At 40.6% G+C, this 23,848-nt stretch overlaps 1 protein-coding gene across 5 annotated transcripts in view; it reads left to right on the top strand.

Moving 5' to 3' along the window:
• DUSP16 (dual specificity phosphatase 16) overlaps nucleotides 1-23,848 on the top strand; it is a 68,048-nt gene that overhangs the window by 28,206 nt on the left and 15,994 nt on the right. For 4 of the 5 annotated variants that reach the window (XM_063395340.1, XM_063395337.1, XM_063395339.1 and 1 more), the window contains exons 3-5: nucleotides 5,737-6,331; nucleotides 7,500-7,638; nucleotides 19,496-19,659. In XM_063395340.1, coding sequence (XP_063251410.1) covers nucleotides 6,101-6,331; nucleotides 7,500-7,638; nucleotides 19,496-19,659 — 534 coding nt within the window. In that variant the 5' untranslated portion in view covers nucleotides 5,737-6,100. Of the gene's footprint in view, nucleotides 1-1,357; nucleotides 1,380-5,736; nucleotides 6,332-7,499; nucleotides 7,639-19,495; nucleotides 19,660-23,848 lie in introns of those variants that run through there. The other variant, XM_063395338.1, reaches the window with a different exon arrangement.

The following is a 23,848-nucleotide window of genomic DNA, read 5'->3' as shown; positions in this document are numbered from 1 at the left end:
GTCTAGTGTCCCAGGCAACAGGAACCTAAAAAGGTAATGTGTTATAGAATATGTTTGAAGTGGATTAAGTAATCTTTCATTCTGGTTGCCACAGACCTATATGCTGTGAACCTGCAGTGAAAAAGTATTTTGAAATGGAAAGAGCTTCTCGCTGGTATGGGTGGAGAGGAGTCCCCAGATTAAGTCTGAGTCTCTTTTGAATAGAGTGATGTAATGTATCAACAGCATGTTCTAATGCTTCCCATGCGGCCACGTTCTGCCAGTCAGGTTTCCCTGCGGTCACACTTAATAAATGTTTATTGTTTCACTGGGAATGTCAAAAAGATTGGCTTCTTGGTAAAAGAAAAAAAAGCAAGTGATGATAACCTGGCTTATTGCTTAGAGATGGTGATGGTGCATGGATGATATTTGCAAGAACATTGCAGATCTTTGAGAGCTATGCCGAGTAGGTCAGGAAATGTGGTGGTTTGGTGTGCTTTTTGGTTTTATTTTGAAATAATATATTATTTCAATATGACCATTTATATCACAGGAAATAACTGCTATCTAAATAGAAGGCCCATTCTTATTGCTTAGCCCATCTGTCTGAATACCAGTGGTAAAAATGTTGCTGAGCAGTAGGTGTAGAAGTAGAGTGAGCTTAAAGATCTTAACTGAATGTCTGTTATGCAGTGTATTTGTGGGAGGTTGATTTCCTTTCTGACTCTATCTATGTCTGTTTTCAGATTGGTGAGCACAATGAAGCAGGGAGACTTTTCTTTAGAACTAGTAATTAAAGCTGAATAATTAATCAAGCAGGATGAAGGACAGTCCACAGAAAATCCACCTTCATCTATTTTTTCCAATGCATTACACTTGCCTTTCTCATGGTTGTATAGTGTGTAATCTAAAATGCATGTGGCTGGTGTTTCTACAAGGAAGAGAAAATGAACACTATGCCTTTTGACTGTTTATATAGATCAAAGTACAGATGTGTTAAAAGTAGGAGAGGAGGGGGCACCCATAGGTAAGCAAAGGAAAACAGGGTGAAATTTTTTAAACTGCTTCTTTTTTATGAGCACGGTACATTAGTGACATTAAAACAAAATTAAAATCTATGTGTTTCCATTTAAGTGACTTTCTGTGCTGCTGTCCAGTCTTGCATCAAAGTGGAGCGTGCTCAGAGGGTGGTGGAAAGTGTCTGTTCTTCAACCTCCCTGCCAGGAAGCATGAGGAAATGATGTGTTTATGAGATAGTGACACTTATTTGAATCATCCAAAAAGCCCAAGACACCCTCATTCCCCTGAGCTGAGGGAATGACATGGGCCCTTGTTAACAGAGCTCTTTGAATTGACAAGCATTTTGTTATCTCACTCCTGTGTGTTCTGCGCAATGGCAGGTAATATATATGCTTCTCTAACTTCAGCTAATGTTTTTTTTCCCCAGACTTTGCACTTTATAACCGAGCTGTTGATCTCTGTAATGTACTGCTTTGCTTGCTGGATTCAAAAGAAAAGCTATTCCTCACTTTCAATTAAAATTTTTATTTCCCTTGTGGTCCATAGACACTCTGTGTTTCTGGCTACTGAGTAGCATCTTGAGCAAGGCACCTCTCTCAGCTGTCACTTAGTCTGTCCTAGCACTGAGGAAAGGAACCATCCAGAACACAATTTATTTCCGTCTTTTTGGGGCTGGTGAGGGAGTGCTGTGCCTGTCATAGGTGATGTCAGAGAGGAAAAGGTTCTTGCAGGAGTAGGAATTCACCCTGGGGTCCCTGGATTCGGAGTTCCTCTCTCGTTTGTGCAGTGCCACGTGTGGCTGTGGTAATAGGGACTGGTGCTGATGGTATTGGCAGCAGCTATTGAACCACTGGCCACTCCCAGTAACCCAGAAGCCAAACACTCCTTTTGTAACAGCCAGCAGTAGCTTGTGTGGCAGTTTGGGATGTTCTACATTTGTGTTTTAACTCAGCTTTTCAATTTTTCTTTTACCATGGTGCCCACCCTAAGAACCATGAAAAGGATCTTAGGGCATGATAATGCTGTTCTCATATGTACATGTAAAAAGTAGAAAAATACGTGGTTTAAAAAGCCCAGCTCATTCAGGTGTCTCAGGTGAGTTGATAAAGGCTGCCCATCAGGACCTTGTTCAGGGGTGTCAAGTGATTTTTTTGGTGTTTTGCATGACGTGTGTGTGAGCACTGCTGCAGGCTCCTGACAAGGCAGGCATTAGTGACGTAGCTGCATGTTTATGGCAGCAAGGTCCAACCTCAAGGTTATCTTCTTCCGTGAGGCAAAAGTCTTTCAGAGATTGTAGCAGGGCTTCAAGAAGCTCTTTGCTAGTTCCTTAACTGGGGTAGAATTAGAGACTCTTGTTCTGAGCATTTTTAAAATGTATTCCTAACACATCTGCCTCTCATCCCTGGTAGTATTTGAAAGATGTGGAGATGTGGAGCTTAGGGACATGGCTTAGCGGTGGACTTGGCAGTGTTACTTTAACACAACAAGAGCTGGACTCTTGGAGGTCTTTTCCAACTTAAATAATTCTGTGATCCTATATGAGACAAAACCTGAGAACTCAAACAATCATCCTGTTGTGATGGAAAGGAATTGCTTGGAGTCAAAGTGATAGCAGTAGAAATTAGGAGTGCATACAAAATGTGAGTTACTATGACTGAAAAACCAAACACAACCACATAACCAAAAACGTGGCACTTGCTTATTTCAGTGTATCTGAGCCAGTTGGAATGGGGACAGGAATTCCTGAGGCAAGAGATCCTGTAGTTCTGCAGCAGCATTAAACATACATGTAAACATTAAAAATCCACTGTTGTTTGTGTGCAAGATAGTGGGGGGATTGTTGTTTTGATTCTTTAAAAAACAAGGAAAAGCTGTAAAGGTACTGGGCTAGTGTGGAACAGATCTTTTTCATTTCATAGTGAGTTAAATATTTAATTTTCTTGTTTAAAAGTGCCAGTGTTGTAGTCCCTCTAGAAGGAGGAAACAGCCATGCAGTGTTCCCAGTGGGTACATGAATTACTCTCTGGGGGATTCTCATGGCTTGATTATGGATCACCTTTCATTATCCTGATTTCAGCATGGAACACACTGTGACTAGGGTGGCTTCCTAGCTTTAAGGCCAGCAGCATAATGGCCTGTTTGGGGCAATGCATCATATGACATCATTTTATTGTAATACCACTGAGATCTAAGTCACAAGTAGAAAGAGAACAGTCAAGAAATTGAATTTTATCTTTTTACAAATGCATTAGTAATTAAACAGATGTTCCAATCCCTCACAGAAGCTGAATGATAAGAGCAGTCATGAGGAAGGGGATGAGTTAAGTGTTTACCTAAAGCAAGAGGCTGCCAGTTCTTCTTGTTTTGATAGGTCCCAGGGAAGAGTCCCAAACTCTGATAGTTCCAGAAACAGAGAGAATTAAAAATACTGTACTTCATAAAAATGTTGTTTCTCCCCTGCACCATTGAGATGTTCCTCTCAAAACAGGACTTCAATTGCAGTAACTCGAGGTGACATTACTGTTGAGTTTCTTTCTTTCAAGCCATGGGCAGAATCCTTTCAAGGTACTTGGTCTGTTAAGGTAATAGGGCTGTTTAAAAGGATTCCTGACTGAAGCCCACTTGCTATATGTTCTTTACATGCTCTTTACCCTGTCACCAGATATGACTGGATTGGGTTCTTCATAAGAGTCTTCTGAAACAAACTTCTGTTTTATGAAACAGAAGGCTGACACAGCAAACAGTAAGCTTTTAGAAGATAAGAAGCATACCCAAACTGAAAGTTGCAAATTAAAGATGAAGTATTTCTAACAGAGCATCCGTTTTAGAGTTCTGAACTCTCTCAGCTGCTTTATTTTCCTGTTATTACTTGGACTTTAAGTCAGCAAATCCATCAAAACAAACTGTCTAGCTCACGAACAAACTGTCTAGCTTACAAAGAAGCTGGAGCCAATTCCCACTAGGGCCAGTGGAAAAGTTTTCATTGAGTTCAGTGGATTTGGTATCTGGCAACCTTTGATCTGAATAAAAGAGAATCAAAATCTGTGACAGGACATGTTAAGAGAAATTTTAAAAATTGATGTTTTTCAGAGGGTTGGCAATTGACATAACTATCAAGATTCCTTCCTTCCCCCCCTGAAAAATGTCATTTTGATAATCAATTGGCTTTTGATATCATCCTGAGATTGTGTATAATGAATGCTCTTTGAGGCAGAGCACACCTGTCAACTGGGTTCTTTAAAACATTTAATGAAAACTTGGTATAGTATTTTCCTATATTTTTACTGTAGTTTAGAGCAATATGCATTTCACTGCTATGTGCTTCCATTTATCTGGGTAAGCTTAACAACACTGTCACAACAGCACTAAATCAGGACAAATGGAAAATCATATTTTGTCAACCTAATGTCTACGTGGAAACTGGTGTTTTTCTTGTATTGCCACATGAAACTCATGAAACAACCTCCAGCTTCCTCTTTTGGGTTGTTAAGGTGAAGTTTGTACTTTTTGTAGAATTTATTTTGCTTAAGATTGTGTAAATGTAGATTTGTACAATATATCTAAAGAGTAAAACATCTTCAAACCTGGGATTTCCCACTGCCAAATGCAACTGGCCTGTTGGTACAACAGGACTTTTAATATAAATCTATCGATAGTTTGAATTCATTACTTCTTTTGCAATTAAGGTAAAAAACAAACATTTCAAACAGGAGCAGCAAATCAACACTATGAAATCCAAGTTCAAATGTGAGCTAAGTCCCTGAAGGATGCAGTCCTGTGGTGGCTCCTTTCTGAGGAGTGTTCTAGGATGAGTTGTGCCATCAACACCAACATATTTTGGGAGACTCTGAGGAGCCTAAGGGTGACTGTGAGGCAATGGTAAAGAGGGAGCTAAAGGTGTCAGGGTTTTACTGCTCTGCTGCTGCCACTCTTTCAGCTGATGTTGTTCAGATGCTGTCAGGATCTAATTTTTGAGAAGTACAGAAATTGTTTCAGAGATTATTTAGCATGAGTGCTGGGGATTACACACCTCACATAATCATCACACAGCTCAGGAAGAACAGAAGAGTGCTCACTGCCTTACCTTCCAGTTGTGTGACACCTCGTCCATCTCTGGTGATTAATTCAAATAAAATGCTTGTGTCCTGATGTGGCATCTTGTCCTGGTTTCTGTTCAAGCATTTCCTTCAGAGAGATGGATGTAAGTTTGGTCCTTTCTCTGGTGTAGTTTCAGTTCCCCAACTTGCGGTGCTGTTTTGTGAAATATTTTCCAAGTCGTTAAACTTTAAAAATGTTTAATGCTTAGAATGTTGAAGTGTTTTAAAAACAAATTTTACTTCTTACTAAGTGGTGCAGTGCTGAAATCATTTAAATAGTTTTGCTATTGAAAGGAATACCATGATTTAGGGCAGTATCTCTTAATTATGTTCTAACAAAGTCTTGTGAAGAGGCAGAGCTAGTGGCAACAAAAGTCTGCAATTAAGGCAGGATATGTTGCCTGAAATACAAGATAATTGTCCAGGCAAGATCGTTGGAATGGATTCAGAGGCTGTAGTTGCCAATGCTCTCTCTAGGTGTCTGGCACATCCAGCAGAGAGGAGAACTCCTCAGGAATGTGTTTATTGCATGTATGGCCCACTGTACAGCTAAGACTCAGAGCTGAATGTTTTGTTCTGCAAAGTTTCATGGCCTCATCTGGTTTGTGTTCTTTGTTTTTTTCATCTTCCCCTCTTACAGGCACTCAGTCTGGTGTAAAGCTGATGGGTGGGAGCAAAGGTAAAGAATGATGTAATGCAGCAGCAGCCAGAAAGCATCTTTTGTGTGAATTGTGAAATGGCTACTCCGTAGTCATCTCCCCATGAATCAGACGCGAGGGGCTGCTTTGTGGAGCCAACCCTTTGTACATCAACTGGAAGCAGGAGGAGACATTCAGTCCAAGAGCTCTTTCTGAAAATGGAATTAACTTTTCTTTTGCCAGTCACTACCAGCATGACCTCATACACTTCTAGTACAATGGTGTGGCTAAGCCTTTGAGTACACAGCCATTACATCATCGCAGCAAATTAGAGAGGGAGGTGGGGACAGAGGCCTTGCTGTTGTCATGGCCGATGAGATGATCAGGACCCAGCTCATAGTCGCTGAGAAGTTGGTGGCTTTGCTGGAAAGCGGCACAGAGAAGTTGCTGCTGATTGATAGCCGCCCCTTTGTGGAGTACAACACCTCCCACATCCTGGATGCCATCAACATCAACTGCTCCAAGCTCATGAAGCGCCGGCTGCAGCAGGACAAAGTTTTGATCACAGAGCTCATTCAGCATTCAGCAAAACACAAGGTAGGGGTCATTTTCCTCTTATTCCTTGTATTTGTTAAAAGGAGTGACTGGAAAGCAACTTGTAATCATTTTTCCTTAGGTATTTCATTAAATTAGAAAAACCCAAACAGCCAAAACCCAACAAGATTAAAGGACTGAGTTTAGTTGAGATGTTACCTGATCGAAGAGGGTATTGATTACTACTGACTTTGTCACTGGGATTCTTTGTAAAATCAGTGACAGAGTTAAGGGAAGGGATTTAGAAATTACTCAGAAAGAATGTTCTCAGGGTTCTTGTGTGTCTTGCAAAGCACAGTTTCTCAAATGTATGTAATTCAGGCAGGAAACATTCTCTCCTAAACTTTGAAGGATTCGTGGGGGTCTGTGGTGGTGGGGCTTTCTTAGCAAGTGTTCATTTGGTTTGCAAAGAAATTGCCTCTCTGTCAGTCCTGGCTCCTACTGCTTAAAGGGCTTTTCACAGGGGCAGTTTGATGAATTTTGGTGTTTGTTTTGTGGTTTGTTTATTTGGGAGGAAGGGTGTGATTTTCTCCAAATAGTATTATCAGTGAAAAGAAAATAGCTATGCTGTTTAAAATTAATGTGTATCTCTCTGTGTGTGGAGGGGGTATTGGGAGTTTTTTATCCATTGATATTTGTTTCACGTGTTTGGGGTACAAAAATAATCTACTGTATTCTTGCTTTGACATGCAAAAAGTGAAGCCTTTTATTTTTATTATCTAAAGTGTATTTTATATATAAAGTTGTGCAGGTAACCAAAATGTGTGTGGCTTAGGGGCAGTTTAAGGTCTCTTTACTCTTTATGTACAAAACCCTCAGAAGCAGAAAGTGAGGCAGAGCCACCTTCTAAAAGGCTCAGCTTTTAAACAAATCCACCAGCCTAGCTGAAGCTAGAGCAATTCCCAAGTGACATAAAATTACCAAATGAGAGAAATTTGTGGATTGGGCTTCAACTTGCAGCAAATAATCAATTTACAAACTCTCCAGGGAATTAAATCTGGGAGGCTTATGAAGTATAAAATAAAAACTGTTTAGTGAACAGGTGGATAAGAAATCTGTACATCTGAACTGTTGTTATAACAAATATGTGAGAACCCTGATGGAGGTGATAATGTGGTGCTTTTAATCATCATCTTCCTTCCTGTTTTACTCTGAGTTCCTTGTATTTCAGATTGAAATCGATTGCAAGCAGGAAGTGGTGGTGTATGACCAAAGCTCTAAAGATGTGACCTCTCTCTCATCTGACTGCTTTCTTACTGTGCTCCTGGGCAAACTGGAGAAGAATTTCAGCTCTGTGTATCTGCTTTCAGGTAAGATGTAACAAAAGAAACTCCTTTCAGGTGACACGTACCAAAAGAAACCACTGAAACCCTTGAATAAAGAGAAGAAAGAAAATGCTGTTGGTATGGCAGACCTGTAGAGTTTTGCAAGCGCTGGTATAAACTTCATTTATAGCAGAGACTTTCGTGTAGTTCTTTTTGCATATAGGGACACTCATAATACAAGCAGTGCTTAAAAATTGCATCTTACAGGGGATATATTACACCATGACTCTGTAAATGGAGCAGTGCAGAGGTTTTTTAAATACATGTCTTCTACTGTAGGGTCAAAAAATAGTAAAAGAAATGGACTTCCCTGGTTTTTTAAGTATTGTACATGGTAGGAAGAAAATGTCTTCCTTACTGAATTTGTAATTACTAAAATAAGAACAAAGGAAATAATCTCCCAGAGTTATGGAGATTAGTTTATGTGACATTTGAGACTTCAGCTCCTTTAGTGGTAGCACTTTACTTAGGTCTTCTCTTTCACCCTCCTTTTTTGTTTTTGTTTTTTTATTTTAAATCCCAGGTCAAAGCACCTATAGAAATTCAATTCCTTATGATACAGGATTTGCTGGTCTCAGCGTTTGCTTGTGTCATTATTTCTGTCATGGAGCAGTAGACAGTGTTCACAAGAAGGAGCAAGGAGAGGAGTGAAGTAGATCCAAGGCTGAAAGAAGACAGGGAATGATGAATTTAAATAGGAAATCCATTGCAGTGACTGGATCAGTGATCTAATGAAGTGTACACCAATGTCTGAGAACTGCTGAAACACAGGGACTGAATAATGGGGAGAGAAAGGAAATAACTCCAGAGAGATGCTTCCTCTTAGCAACAGGGTTTCACTACAGTTCGTAGTGATTTCAGATGACAGTGAGAGGTTGTGGTACTGAGAGAATTTTCTCAATTTGTTTTTGAAGTGATTACAGAGAAAGTGAATAATTTCTGTGCTTGGACATGAATTTGGTGCTCATGTGAGCTCTACTTACAGCAAGCCAAGTGGGTTTTCCTTTGGCTAGGGTTCGTGATTTTGTTTGCTTTCCTGTCTAGGTAAGAATTACACCTGTGGGTGGTGGACTACAGTACTAGATTAAGTAACTCTTCTTACATATGAGCCACCAAGAATTGTGTGGTGTGTAGGCACAGTAAATGCTTTATGCAAAAGTGCTGAAATAAGTGGTTAATACTCTCTTAAACTGAAATTTTTTATTTGAAAATAAGCCAGTCTAGAAACTGTTCATCTCTCCTCAGAAATCCTTTTATTGTTCTAATTCCCAACTCTGCTCAGCTGTCCTGAGGGTTTTTTTACTAACCTGAAGCAGATTACAGCTTCAGGCAGGAATCAGACTATCCTCAATTTAATTTCCATGATAGAAACAGCTCTCCTACAACTGAGAATCAGACCTCATGGCAGGGAGGTGTTGGGGAGGGGCCAAGCACAGGGAAGTACCATCAACTTCCCTTCCTCTACCCTGTTCCCCACTCATGTGAGACATGGCTTGGATCTTCTGTCTCATCTGCTGGATCCTCTGAAAGAAATGCTCAGAGTTGCCACTCTCAGACTTGCCTGTGGCTCTCAGAGGGATGGACAGGACCAGGAAGGAAGTGTTCCCAGCTCCCCAGTGCATCATCTGGGCAATCACCAGTTGCACGTATCATAATGATACTGGGAGAAATGGTTTTGTTTTCTTTTCACTTCCAGCATGTGGTTGTTGTCTGTTCAAGATGAAAATGTAACCTAAAGCACAAGCAAGATGGTAGTGCACATGAGCTGAGGTGAACTTAGCCACACACAGATGGTAAGGGTTAGCTGGGGAATCTAATGTGTCCAAATCCTCCTTATAAAAATCAGGACTTTTATTTGAGCATGTCAAATGGCAAAGATCAGGTTTGAGAATTTCCTCTTGTATTTATTTACATAGCTAGGCTGGGGATATTTATGAATGCAGAAACAACTGATGGCTTTAAAACCAGTGGAAGAGGAGGATAAGAAAAGAAGGGAAATATAAAGGAATTATTTAATACTGATCTATTACAGTTAAGTGCTCGTTTCATATGTTTATTGTTTTTACATCTGTTAAAAATCTAGGTACTCAATGCACACACAAGAAACCTTTTAGGATGTGGGGTGAAGGAGAGTTGGGTAGATTCAGTCTTACAGAAAGCTCCTTGGAGTTTATTGATATGAGGCTGTAGGAAACTAGATAAAATATGTTGTCTCAGCAAGCTGATGACGAACTCTCATAAATGTTTATGGCCTATAATGAGGGCAGGGGTCAGTGTACTGTGTAAAAAGAAAAACCTTTGGACTTGAGTCTTCCCTATGCCACTAAATCTGGTTTATTTAAAATAGTGACCTTAAATAAACATTTTGGGGTAGGAAAATATTTTTTGTTGGGCTAGAATAAGGAGCAATTAATGAATATTTGAAATTCCTGCCTCTGTTCTTGTTGAAACCCCCCATTACTGAGCACTCAGTGAGGTGGTTTTTTATTTAGGTTGTACATTAAAGGTGTGCTCTGCCCTGGAGGTTGTTTTTCATTGAAGTAACTATTGTAAAGACCTCAAAGGAACCCCTACCAATTAGTTTAAGATCTTGATATATCTTCATAAAAATATTTATAATCTGGTGAGAAATGTTTTCAGGAATTAAATATTCTGTTTGGTTCTTAATTTTTAGCAGTGCACAAAATGCTGAAATGTGGACACCGAGGGCTTAATTCTGTTCCCATCATGGCATCTACTCCTCTGAGTTTACTAGGATTTAAACACAGGGATGTCACTTGATTCCTGCTCATATGTTGAGAATTGAATTTACTTGCAGTGGAGTCCTTTTCCTAGTTAATAGTGTTACAAGGACAAACTAGTGATTTTTGCTTGAATGATCATTATTAGGGCAGTAAACATCAAGATTAAATTCTGGATTAAATTCTATACCACTATGTGAATGGAAGCATTCATATTCTACTTTCCTTAAACACTTGTTCTCCCCTGATTTTAATCTGGCCTAGTTCTGCTCATGCAAGCCCAGATGTCTTCATGGCAGTTACCTTTCAAATGTTTCCTGTGAAGAAGGTGAAGCACACCTTTTTAGTTTGTGTTGATTTTTTTAAACTTTTTTTTTTTGTTCAGAACACTTTATCTAAATGGAAGGCTTTCTGAAAAACAGGAAAAAAAACAAACCAAAACTTTTCTGTATATACAAACTGTCATTAAGAACTGTGATAGCCTAACACTGAAACACTGTATGCCTCCCTCTCAAAACAATGGTTGGTGGGGAATTGCCTTCTGATCTCTTGCTGACTATGAAAAATATCAGTAGTAATGTGATGGTGGATTCTCCCTTCACTAGAGCTCTCTGACAAACTCCTGCAGAGCACAAAGGAGTAATAAGGAGAAATCAATAAATAAGTTATTGGGGTTTTATTCAGTGACAAATGTTGGGGTCATGCACAGTGGACAGTGAAGGGTGTCCTAGGCAGAATGAGTTCAGGGGGATTGGACAAAGGTCCTGGAAACAAAGCAATGAGTGATTACACAGGGAATGTGAAAAAAGGCATGTTATTGCTGAAACTTCCCAATTCCTTGTTTCCCCTGACCCGTCCCTCACCTGACAAGGTGTCTGTACCAAATGGAAGAATTGGGTGGAAGATCTGAGGAGAAGGAAGCAAATTAGGAACTCTTCGGTCTTCTTTATCCTGCCATTTTTTAGAAATGTTTGAAATTGGAAGCCCATTTAAAGAAATCTTTAGTGTAAAAATACTGAAGCATCTCTAGGGTACATTCAACATTGTGTTGTCTTACTTGCCTAAAGAAAAGGTAGATAAGAAAAGCCTGGTGCTTTCTCCCTACTTTATCTCTAGAAGGAGCATTCCTTGTGGCAGGGGAGCAGGAAATCTGAAGAATATTCTCTTGTAGGTGGAGCTGGTCATTTCCATGTGCTGAAGGGACCAGGGCTGTGAGACAGGGCTTTATTCCCAGTTTCTGTGTCAAGTAAGGGGGTGCCATGTGGTTCAGTGTGGTCTGAAAGAAGGCATCAGGTTTGATAAAGTCCTGGCAAACATCCTGAAACCTTTTAACATTTGGATTTGGAGCTTTATAACTTTCAGCTATGGTTTACTGATGTTCTGAGTGTTTCCTATGTAGATGTCTTTGCAGAGTACCCCAGCACAGCTTAAAATGGTGGTGTCATCAATTAAAATAGTCAGGTTATAAGCAAATAGAAATTAGTGAGACTGAGCTGTTAAATATCCTGCCAGTGTTTGGAGGAGGAGAGATTGTTGCACAATGATGCCAGCTTTCCTGATATTCCAACTGGTAGCTTCCATTAGAAGGAAGCCTCTACTGAGAGAGGTAAAAATTTTGCTGAGGGAATGCAGCATTCCCCAAGTGGTCCCATAACCCATGGAGTACAGCCAGTGTTGGTGGGGAGGAGATGAGAGTGAGAGAGGGGCTTAGCTCTGAATCACCCCCTTGAAAAGTCTGCCTCTCCATCAATTTTTAAGAGAGCTTAGAAAAGCTAGTACCCTTGGCTACAGCCAGGCCTCTGTGAATATCCTCCCACTCTCTGTACTTAAAATGCAATTTTCAGTGTTCATTTAGTGCCATAATTGTTTTAAGCACTTGAAGAATGGGAGTAGGGTTTATTACTTTCATATGTGCATCTATTTGCTGTCTTTTGAGAGAGAGCAAGGTTTGACTAGAGTAGAGATCACATAACATTTCTCAAACCCAAGAATAACTTGTTAAGTTTGCTTTTGTTTTGGATACCTCTGCATGCTTGTGAAATTTAATTGGCTGAAATTATGGTGAAGGTTTTTTGGGTTTTTTTCCCCTTAAAGGCAGAAAGGGCGAGTGTGGGTGTCCACTCTGCTCCTTCTACTTGCCGTGCCACTTGGAATATGGCACTTGGGTGGGATGGGAAGCTTGACCCCATTCTCACACATCTCCCCTTCCTTGTTTGCTTAACCTGCCTATTAACCTTGTCTTACCAAAGGCAGAAACCCTCCAGGGCAAAGAACTTCCCTTGCTACTGTGCTTGTAAAACACCTGGAATAACGGGGCCACCGGAACAAAAACACCCCTGGCTTTCCCAAACTGTGAAACCTTGGATCCTGTGGAAAGACTGTCCCCATGGCTCAGGAGAGGGCACAGGAATGGGATGGGAGCCCTCTCGACAGGGCTCTCCAGCCTGAGCTTATGTAATGGAAAATGGCACGCGGCCCTGCGGAGCGGAGCTGGAATGCGGGAATTGTAACGGCCTGCGGAGGTCTGCAGCTCGTTTAAACACAGTGGAAACATTGCAGATTCATAAAACTTGTGAGTCAGAAAGTTTACAGCTTTCCTTCCTTATGGCAAGGGAAAAAATATCTATACTGCAGCTTTTAGATAAACACGGTCATGTTCGATGGGAATGTGACTGGGAAAGAGCACGAAGAGCCTCTGAGGCAAAGCAAACGTAAAACTTCGGGGCTTGTATATTTGTCTTTGCTATAGTGTTGTTTGATTTATTTTTTTTTAGCCTAGTTTTCAGTGCTGTTACCTTACTGGCCTGGCACTAATCAGTATTTACAGTAACAAATTCTAAATTGCTATTTAGAAGAGGAAAAAAAGCCCCAAAAGCTAACTATGAGTTACTCCACTGCATACCTTTGGTGAATACAGGCATTTGGTGAGGCTTATTTAGAATCATAGGGCCTAAGAGGTATTTACAAATTTTCCTCCTTTTTTAGTCTGTGCTTCCTTTAAAAGGGAAAATTAAATGAAAAAGGAAAAAAAAGGATAGCAATATTCCTTCTTAAAAAGGGATAGCAATATAATATTTATTAGTATGTGGTTATATAAAATTATGAATAATTAGTGCCCTTAATGAAGAAGCAAATTCTGGATTTAATAAATAGTGTGTTAAATCCACAAGCTTCAAAGTCTCCTTCTTGCAATGCTGTCCTAGTACATGCATGTAGTCTTTGGTTTTCTGACTCATCACTTGGGTCTCAAACCTTTTCCACTCCCTGCTTTAAAATAATGGGTTTTGGTGCTGAATTAACACTGATGTACTGGCAGACAATTAGGTCTTGTGGGAAAAGGAAGGAAGCAGCTTCTAGTCTGTTTGCAAGAATTCATTGAAGAGAACCAATTTCTCCCTTTGGCTTTTTCAGAACTGTCAGGATCCAAAGCAGGGGAGAAAGGAGCAGTACCTGATTTAAATGGCACTTCAGAAAAATGCCAAAGTTTGCTCTGTTACTAGTGTGCCTTGTCTGTGGTCTTTTCCAGCAGACTCCATGTGAAAAAAGGACACATCCACTGTCTCTTCCATCTCCATCAGGAGCATCAGACAGGATTTTTCTGTGCCTTGTGGTGAGGCACATGGAGCTGCAGGGCCAGCTGGAGCAGCAGGGATGTTGTATTAAACACTTTCTAGGCTTTTCTTAGCCTGGAGCTTTAGGGAAGCCAAGCTCTTAGGAGTTGCCCTGTTGTCTGTGTCTCTGCTGTCACCCACAAAAGATTTTCAAAAGCTCGTTGGTCAGCTTCAATAAGGCTTGACAAAAGGAGTAATTAATGAAAAAAATAACGGAAATTCTTGTGAGCTGTATGAAATGAGCACTAGTACAGTGCAGAGCCTCAAATTAGTGTCTCTCCCTGAAAAGCTGAGCTGGGGGTGGATTTGCTGGTGTCACCAAGCAGCTCAGGGAGCCCGGGCTGGAAGTTCACAAGAATCCGCTGTGAGATGGGCACTGGTGTTTGGGATTCCTTGGTTCTGCAGCCCCTCAGTTACTTGAATGAAAAATGTGTTTATGTAGCCTGGAAATGGAAAGCTGCTCCTCTGGTCTTTGGTCTCTATTAGCTGGAGAAGGTGTCAGAGCCTTTCATCCTGGTTACCACCTCTTCTCCAGCTGAATCTCTTCTCCCCTCTGCCTTGGCCACACTGCCAGGCTCTGGGGCTCAGAAGCAATTGCTGGGGTTCTCCATCGAGCTGCAGCTGGCCAGGCTCACTGCAAACACGTGAAGAGATGTGAACACCTATTTTCTCACCTGTCTTTATTCCAAGTTAGGTTTCACGGCTGCATTTACAAAGAAATAGTACAAAATCCTCATGGCACAAATGCACTGTCAGCTTGTTTCTACACTTGTAACTGTTAGGATTTCTGTATGCATGGAGCTCTCACCTTTGTAGGAGTTGTCTCTGTATTTGGACAGTTACACAGAAGAAACAATGGTGAAGTCCCCTGTTTTCATCCTTCCCTTTCCATGCAGAGCTGTGAGAAAACTCAGAGTTGCACCTCAGCTGTTGCTCTTCAGTTCACACCCAAACTTAACCCTCCTGTCTCTGAAGAACAGTCAGATCTCTGTTCCTTTATGTGCTTTGTCAGTATGCACATGCCCAATTAGCAGGAGCAGCTCTCTCTAGATGATTAAGGATAAAAATTCTAGTGCACAACTCTGCAGATACTTGAGGATGAAAAGGAACTACAGAATTGGCTGTTTCAACAGTAATGTTATGAGCAGGTATAAAGAGAGATTAGGATTACCTCCTGATTGATTTTTTTTCCTATATGTTGGAAATATGTGTAAGTTGAGATAGAGGATGGATGTATGAGGGAGCATCTGTGGTCAGTGATGTGAAAGAGGAATGATGCTCGCATTTTGAAAACTGATTTTTGTAACCGATGCATCAATTTAACCTTTTTGCTCTTCCCTGGGTCAAATCAGTAATTAGTGTGTTCCCTGTGAATTTGTCTTGTCTAATTATGGTCACATCTCTGGTTTGACATCCCATTGAAGGAAACAAAAGGACCAGGAGGAAGAAGAGAAACCAGTGTAACATGGAATGAACACAAGAACCATCCACCTGTCCTGTTAGGGTGTCATTTAACTGGAAAAGTTTCATTAAATATTGGATAAAAACAATGAAAAATGATCTGCACTTCACAACTTTGTACTAAGTGTTCAAATCATGACCTTTGGGCTGAGCCGATCTTTCATTTGCAAACCTGCAAAGTGATTTGCAGAGCTCTGTCCCTGATTGCAGCAGAGCAGCTGGCAGCTCTGTTCCACAGAACACAGAGAAATGAGCTGCTAGAACTGCTTGTGCTTCTCAGGGGTCATTCCTGTGGATTAATTTATGATTTGTGTTATTGGTAGTTAAACTAAGTAATCATAAGGATCTGGATGGATTCCATTCCCTCAGTGAAAGGAAGCTCTTCCCAAATCAACAATATTTCTCTATCACTCATTGCCTCCTGATCCCATATTCTTTCCCTGCCTCTTCCTGTTCCTAGCAAAGTTAATTGGGAGTTCTGTTTATATAGGATTTATGCAGTGAATCTATAAGGAGGAATAACTTTACCACAGGATTTTGCTGAAACTTTTTTTATCCGTTCTGGGTTTGGCCCGGCCTTGTTTCCTGAGCTGGCTGAGAAGGGAGCTGACACTCCTGATACTGAGATTCCCTTAGAGACCATACCTTTATCATCCCAGCTGTAGTTAGGGAAGCCTTGATCAAAGGGAAGTCTGTAGGAACCACTTTGCAGAACCATAGCAACAGGGCAGTCAAGTACTTTACTGGATCTTGGCAGATTTCTGCTAATGGATGTGGAGGTTTGTAAGCAAGAAACGCTTTGCTGTAAGGACGGGGAGGTGTTGGGTTGTCTGCCACACACAAGGGCTGCAAAACCAGAGAGCTTTTGGCACCTTGACATGGGTTTGTAGAGACATCCTGCTGAATGTCAAGAGAGCTGTTTCAGCTCAGCTTACCACTGAGAATACAGAAAACCTGTGTGGTTCAGAGCTATTGAGGAGAGAATATTTTGGAGTTATTTGTCAGTCATCTATTTCCAAGGCCCAGTGACATTTATCAAAGAATTCAGTGAAACTCTATTAACCCAGTAGCTCTGTTAATGGTCTGTGGATTTTTGCTTTCCTCCCCCCCAACAGTTTCAACATGCTTTTGCAATTGATTTATGATTCACATGAGGCTGGAGCAGTGGTGGGAGAAAGGGTGTTATTTAGAAACTAGCTCCAGAAGAAAAGTATATTTTTTCTAATTAAAACAAACTGCACAGTGCTGCCAATGGCCCTGTTCCAACTGAGGTAGGTAACGAGATTTAAAGAAAAAAAATTGTCTTCTTGCAAAGGTCATCCCCAAATTAGGGAATTTGAAACAAAACCTGTCCCATTTTTTGTTTAAGGCTCAATTTTCTGTTCTGCATTCCTACCTGCAGACTAAATTAATTTTCCAAGTGTTTAAGGTTTATTTTTTGAAAACTGCTTCATTTACAGCACAAGTGTACAGGTGGTCTGAGTGCTTAAAACACTTTCCTCATAAGAGGCTCCTCATGTGTACTGGTAATAGAGTTCAGCTTTGGGGACTCTGGGGAGCCACCATCTGTGTTAGAAAACAGACATTTGAAATAAATCCCTTTTCTCTATACATCTTTAGGTGTGCTGCGGGGTTTTTTTAATACATTTCCCTATGTATTTTAAAAATATGTAATTTTGTAAGTTAGGGCAAGTAAACAGTGATGAGTCCAGTTATCTTGAGCAGAAATTAATCTCCTAATGCCATGAGAGCTCAGTGATCACACATGTGGATGTTCCAGATCCCTGATAGCTTGTGGCACTTAAAGGAATTGGTACTTAAGGATGCATCTGTGAGTGATTTTCTTGGTTTGGGATTTGCTTGCTTGTGGGCTTTAAAAGCAACTTTTCTACACACACTGACCTAGAGAATGGGGTTTTTGTATGGGGAAGTGCCATAAATCAAAGCCAGATTCATTGAAAAGCTACTAACCTTTTGAAAACCTGGTCATGGAGGATGGCAGGGAAGACAGCTTAAGATTTGAAACAAATCATTGGTTTTGTGCTTTCTCAAATCAGTTCAGTACAGACACTAACACCGAGTTAAAATATACTCACAGGAAAGGAGGGTTCACTTGGTGCACACATAAAGGCAGACAGTAAAATGTCAGCTTTTAGAGATTTGAGAGTTTTGTGAGTGTAATTCATGTTGTAAAGGTACTGAAGGAAGATGTTACTAGGAAAGCATGAGTAGGAAAGAAGAAACATGACTTGGAAAGGATGGATGCCTTAGAGGAAGTATCGAAGCATCTAATCTGGAATCATTTCAATTGACCTTGATAGAGTAATGGAATAAAAATAAAATAAAAGAGTGCTTCTTATACTTGTATGGGTTCCATCTCCCCAAAATCTCAGGTGTTTTGCACATTAGCTTCCTGTATAATTTCTTGTCACTGGTTTCACACAGAAATGAGACTAATTCCTAGGTAGTTGGGAAGAAATCTTTTTTGCTGAACTTTTCCCATGAAGTCTTTTGCAAAGATAGCACAGATGTGAAATCCTTGCTTGTGCAGCTTCTTTGTAGGGACTTCTCTATTTCCAGCTATGTTGGTGAGAGGATCCACAAAGCAGCCAACAATGCTCCCAGCAAATAAAGGATAAGCAAATGAAACCAAGGCAAATATTTGATTTCCTCTTCTTCACCACCCTCTCAAATAACTGCTTAAATTCAATCTCGCTGGTATATACTGCCTATAAATTCAAGGAATGCTTCCTGTAACAGAAAAGGAAGCATTAGGCCATACAGAAAAAAATTTAGCAAGTATGTGAGAGAATTGTTTTGCAAACTCTTCCTCTCATTCGATGGACTAAGCAAGATCTGTGCTTCTGACGTTGCCTTAGCTTGTCTAACAAAATAGTCAAGTTATCTATTTTGTTTATTTATTTATTCAAGACACTAAGCAGGAATTGCTGTTCATAAAATGTTTTCTCTAGAATCTGCTTGCTGGCTTTTTTTTGTATTAGATAAAATGGGTTGTTACACACTATTGCCTTGGTGTTTCTACATTTACTAATGATACAGATTTTAAAATCTAAAGAATAGGCATAATTCAGGCAATGGTAATGCAAGCCCTGGCAAAACAGTACATTAGCTTATTCCTGAGTAATTTTAATTCACATCTTCAAACTGTAATCATAGTGAACATAGCATTTGGCAGATTCAGCACGTCAGTGCTTCAGTTCTTCGATGATAAAAAGGTCTCTGTTCTGAACAGGTTATAATTACTCTTCCTTCAGTGAAAGCTCTGCTCATCTGGGAGAAAAGAGCTGGGGATTTTCACTGTGCTTTGCAAGTTTTCTCTCTGCTTCAGCTCCCCACTTGAGATGGAGAAGCCTTGGCTTGGTGTGGTTTTGAAAGGTGGAACTCCTTCCAGTGTCCTGTATGAAATACATTATTTGTGGAGCAGCACACAAAACAGTACTGCGGGATTTTAATTAGCACTGTAGGATTTCATTAGTGATGTAGGGTTTTAAAAGTAAGCATTACTAAATGCATATTAATGCTTTCACCAAATGGAGTAAATGTTACTTTTTCTTAATGAGCTCTCAGTATAAACCCGATACAGGAGAAGGAAGTGTCTAAAAGCATCTTGCTGGGGTGGAGACTAAAGGGTGTGCCTGCTCATGGTGTGGTGGGTGCTGTGCCTGTTTTTCTGAAGGATCATTTCCACATATTAAGAATGGGAAGAAATTTCTGAGAAGTGAAGGGAGAGAAAGAAATATTCCAGACAGAGTGGGGATACAGAAATATGGTTCCATGGAAAGATTTGTATTTCTTCTCTTATTCAAAAATCAAGGATTACTGTGTTTCCCATTTTGTCTGGAGGACCACAAAGCTGACCTAAGGAAAAGGCACATGTACAGCTTCTCTGCCAAGGCTTTCCTGCTGCCCCTCAGTGCCTCCCCATCTCCCATGCTAAACGCTGCTCTCCCACAGCTGGCACGGGCAGCACCACATCAGTAGATTAAATACCTGCTCTTCCTCTCACAGGTGGATTTGCTGAGTTCTCCAGCTCTTTCCCTGGTCTCTGTGAAGGAAAATCCACACTCATCCCTACTTGCATTTCTCAACCCTGCCTCCCTGTTTCCAACACTGGCCCAACTCGGATCCTGCCTCATCTCTACCTGGGGTGTCAGCGAGATGTCCTCAACAAGGTGAGCGTCCTGGGTGCCACGTGGGGACTGGAATGAGGACCTGTCTCCAGGGATCTCCCATCGTGGTGCACTGTCACAGCTACAAAACAGCAAAAGTGGATGCAGGTGATGCACAAGCCATGGGAAGCTGTGGGAGAAGAGTGATCCACACAATTAATTAAGGAATTAATCTCCAGGTCATGTAAAATGAAACTTGGGTGTCTTTCTCCTTCATCCTGGGGCAGGTGAAATGCTGCATTCCTCAGGAGCCTCTCAACCAACAGCAAACTCTCACGTGTGCCATGACAGCAGGTCAGGTTCCTGTCCCAGCTCCCACTGGCTTGTTTTGGCAGGTCTTGGGGGTTGACACAATTATATTCATGGTTACAGCAGGACAAAGGAAGATTGTCTGGTTTTAGTATTTCCTTCAAGTGCTAGGAAAATCTAGCATTTAAACACCATGAATTGTGTAATAAGGGATTACTGCAAACAAATCTTCGTGCACCTACTGAAATCAGTGAGGGTGTTTAAAATGAGCTTTTATGGTGGCACTGCATTAAGAAACTTTTACTGTTTCTAAGTAATTTAAATTATTAAAAATTAGTAATTTCTCCTCCTAAAGAATAGCAAAAAAAATCATATACTTAAAATAGTCATCAACTTATAGGATGCTGGGCTATGAGATATCTAAGAGAGCTTGTCTCAGATTGCCATGGTCTCTATTCCTATGTATATCCACAGATGTTTGCCTTCATGAGGAGCAGCTCACACTGCTTCCAACCTGCACCTTAGGTCCTTCAAAGGGAATTTTTATTCCTTGTGCTGCATGTGTCCTCTTGTCTCCCATGTTCCCTGACAGTCCTGTTTATTAGCTGCATCCCCAACAGCCTTCATCAGCTGGCATTAAATACATGGACCCTAGAATATTGCCCTAATTATCTGCAAGGATTATGTGTATGGTTTTTTATCCACATGCAAACCTTAAGCCAGGAGCTATCGTAAGTAGTCCTGTAACTGGATAAAATTTATGTACTTTGACCATTTTAATTTTCACTGCTTTCTTCTACTTTTGCTCCATCCCAGTCTGGCCATTAATAGGCTATTTTTTGATTTTTCACAATTATTTTAATGGGATTTTTGACACACAAGCAATCATGTAGAAGGTAATAGTGATTTAGCAGAAAGCAGAGAAAAGGAGGATAGTCAGCAGTCATTGCATCTACTTTGTCCTTTAAAATCTTCCTTGTCTTTACTGCGAGGTAGCAAGTCAGCCATTCAGTTCAGAGATTCACTTATGATGGATGTCAAAGCAGCTTATCATTCTTCCTACCACAGAAGTGATTTATGGTCCCTGGACAAAAGACAGCAGGAACTAAGTAATTAAAAAAAAAACAAAAAAACAAAAAAACAACTCTTTCAGTTGATAAGGTATTAGATGTTTTTATGCTGTTTGTGAGAGTGTGGCTGCAGTTTTGGTGTCACATCAATGTGTGTCAGAGGAAATCTTGCATCTGCAGATATTTTGGAATTAGTGCAAGACCCTCAGGAGCTGGTCAGATTTGTACTTTTTCTCATGTGCTTGGGACTGAAAATCAAGGATTACTGTGTTTCCCATGCTGTATGGAGAAATGGAGAACCATACAAATGACATCACACCACCTATTCAGGGATTCAGGAAGTTCTTACCACCCTGTGTCATCCCTGACAGTCAATGTTCTGGAAGCTCTTCCATTGGTGACCTCTTAAATTTCTTACCCATTTTTAGGACAAATGCAAATCTTTTGATTTCAGACCTGCTCATTTTTTGAACTTTTTCCTTTTCTTGGCTGCACTAGACGAGACCTGAGTGCCAGTGGCTCATCAACCTCTCATCCACATCTTCAGATTCCATGTTTGCCTCTGGAAAATGCAAAATGGCTTCCATCTTTAATACTGGAAAATACTAAGGAGCTGTGGGAATAAATTACAATTTCTGCCTCTTAGAAGGCACTTGATGTTTTCCACAATACCAACATCTCTCAGTTTCTTGATTCTTTAATCAGCTTCTGGATTTAACTAGAAGTTAGTGGTAACCACCCACTGGCACGTTAGAAATACGAATAATGGACCTCTGCTGCTCTTCCTGCGGTATGTTTGGCTTCTGGGAAGCCTGGATCCTGCACAGGGGCATTGGGGAGGGCAAGGAGGGTCACTGACTACACTGATTGCCCAGAAACACAGGGCAAGAAATCTGGGAAGTAAAGAACATTCAAAAGCAGAGGGTCAGAAACAAAAAACAAAATGGGGATGAAAGTAGCAAAGTGCTTCTAGGACAGTCCAGGAGCTGGTAAATGGCTATGTTTGCATGCTCTACTTGGGACAGGAAGTCAGCTTTCTGCTAAGATTAAAGTAGCTCTTTTCTATTCAAATCCAGATTTAAAACAGTACAAAACATATTGCTGAAGAAGTCTAGTAAGATTCCCCAAACTTAAGATGTAATTGTATGCTGACCTTATTTTTTTCTTCAAGTGCTGTGGGTTCTCATGGTTCCTTCCATTCATGAGACATAGCAATTTCTCTGAAATTAAATCATCTCAGAAATATCTGCAAGAAACTCCTAATCAGCACTACTGTTCGACCTGATGAATTAAAGATGCGAATTTTCATCAGGTTTTATCAAGATGAGCTTATCTTTTCAGAATCTTTATAAGCTTATCTCCGAGTGCCTGAGTAGGGAAATGCTTCTGTTGTTGCAGAACAATCTGTATTCATGACCTTTTCAGAATGCTAATGGTATTTACCATTAATACCTCTGCTGATAATGCTTTATTTAGGAAAGATGTGCAGCCACAAATGCTTGCTTTCTGCCCTTCAGCAAAATGAATGATTCATTCAGGAAAGTCTTGAGAGAATTTTAATATTTTTTGCAGATTTATTTCTAAATGCTTAATTCTAAAAACGTTCATATTTTTTGCAGAGTTGAAATGCTGAAAACCCCCTAAGAGTTCTAAGAGAAAAATGTGCTTGTTTTGGGTCTCAGTGTGCTACATTGTGGTCATTTTCCTGTGATAGATTGGTGGCATTGCAAGACAGTATTTAGTTTTACAGAAGATCTTCCTTGTTCTTTGTGAAAGGGAGGGATATTGCATTCTAACCCACATAGGAGTGGCAGTCCTTTCTGAAAGTTAGTGTGACAGAAAGCAATCTGTAGTGTGGTTGTGGGCCTGAAGGAGCTTCCTACTTACACCTCGTGGCTTGTTACCAGCATTTCAAATGAAACTTTATGCCTCCCCACTTGCATAACTATTCTTCCAGACCTGGATTTTATTTCCTGGAACAAAATAACATTTTAAGGTGCTATTAATTTTCAGATTAAACAAGTCATAAAATGTAAATAAGCTTACAAAAGAGCATTTACCTTCTTTTCACAGAGTTGTTAGTATTAGGATTTCTGGATCTTCCTCCCATCGTAATTCACTTTTTCCTCTTGGGTGCCTCACAATGAAGGCACTGTTATGGTTATTACACTGGAGCATGTCACAGTGGGAATGATTGATTCTTCAGAACAGAAGGAAGCATAACTTCTTTCTTTAGCCTCAGTCTGAAAGACAAGCACTAATATTTTGGGGTGGTTTTCTTGGCTTGTGGATTTCTGACTTGGCGTCTGCAGCCTTCTTGTTCCATTTGAATAATCAATCCCACACCCAAAACCTGGCATAACTCTGCAGTGGTGATGCTTGGACTGTGCAGCCCATCAAGGAGTTTTAAAAGAAATAATAAGGTTTTCTTCCCAATTCATCACCCCCCTTAGCTGTGTTCTTAACAAACCTGACCGTGGCAGTCCATTTGTTATGAGACCTTCACCACCCTCCTCTTCATACCTGGGAATTCAGGACCCTGCTTGTGCTTCTGTCCCAGATATTCCAGTGCCTCCTCGCTCACCCTCAAGCAGTGACAGCAGGGAGTGAGCTGGTTTGGGGTCAGTATTTCAGCTCAGTGACCTAAAGCCAATAATTGTTTCCCAGGATTTGCTGCTGAGGAACTTTGGGGTCCTGGAAGGGAAAAGCTGTGTGGTCCAGAACAGTGAGGTGGGGATGTTGGGGATCAGGGCTCTCCCTGGCATACGTAAGATACCAGGAGTCCAGTTAGTCCCTGTGCCCGGAATCCCATTCCCACTGGGTAATTCCCAATATTCCTGTATTTCCTTAGAGCACTCCTGCTTTGGGGCATT

Source organism: Prinia subflava, chromosome 4 (genome assembly GCF_021018805.1).
Source record: "Prinia subflava isolate CZ2003 ecotype Zambia chromosome 4, Cam_Psub_1.2, whole genome shotgun sequence".
Lineage (NCBI taxonomy): Eukaryota > Metazoa > Chordata > Aves > Passeriformes > Cisticolidae > Prinia > Prinia subflava.
This window is presented reverse-complemented; position numbering and strand designations above follow the sequence as displayed.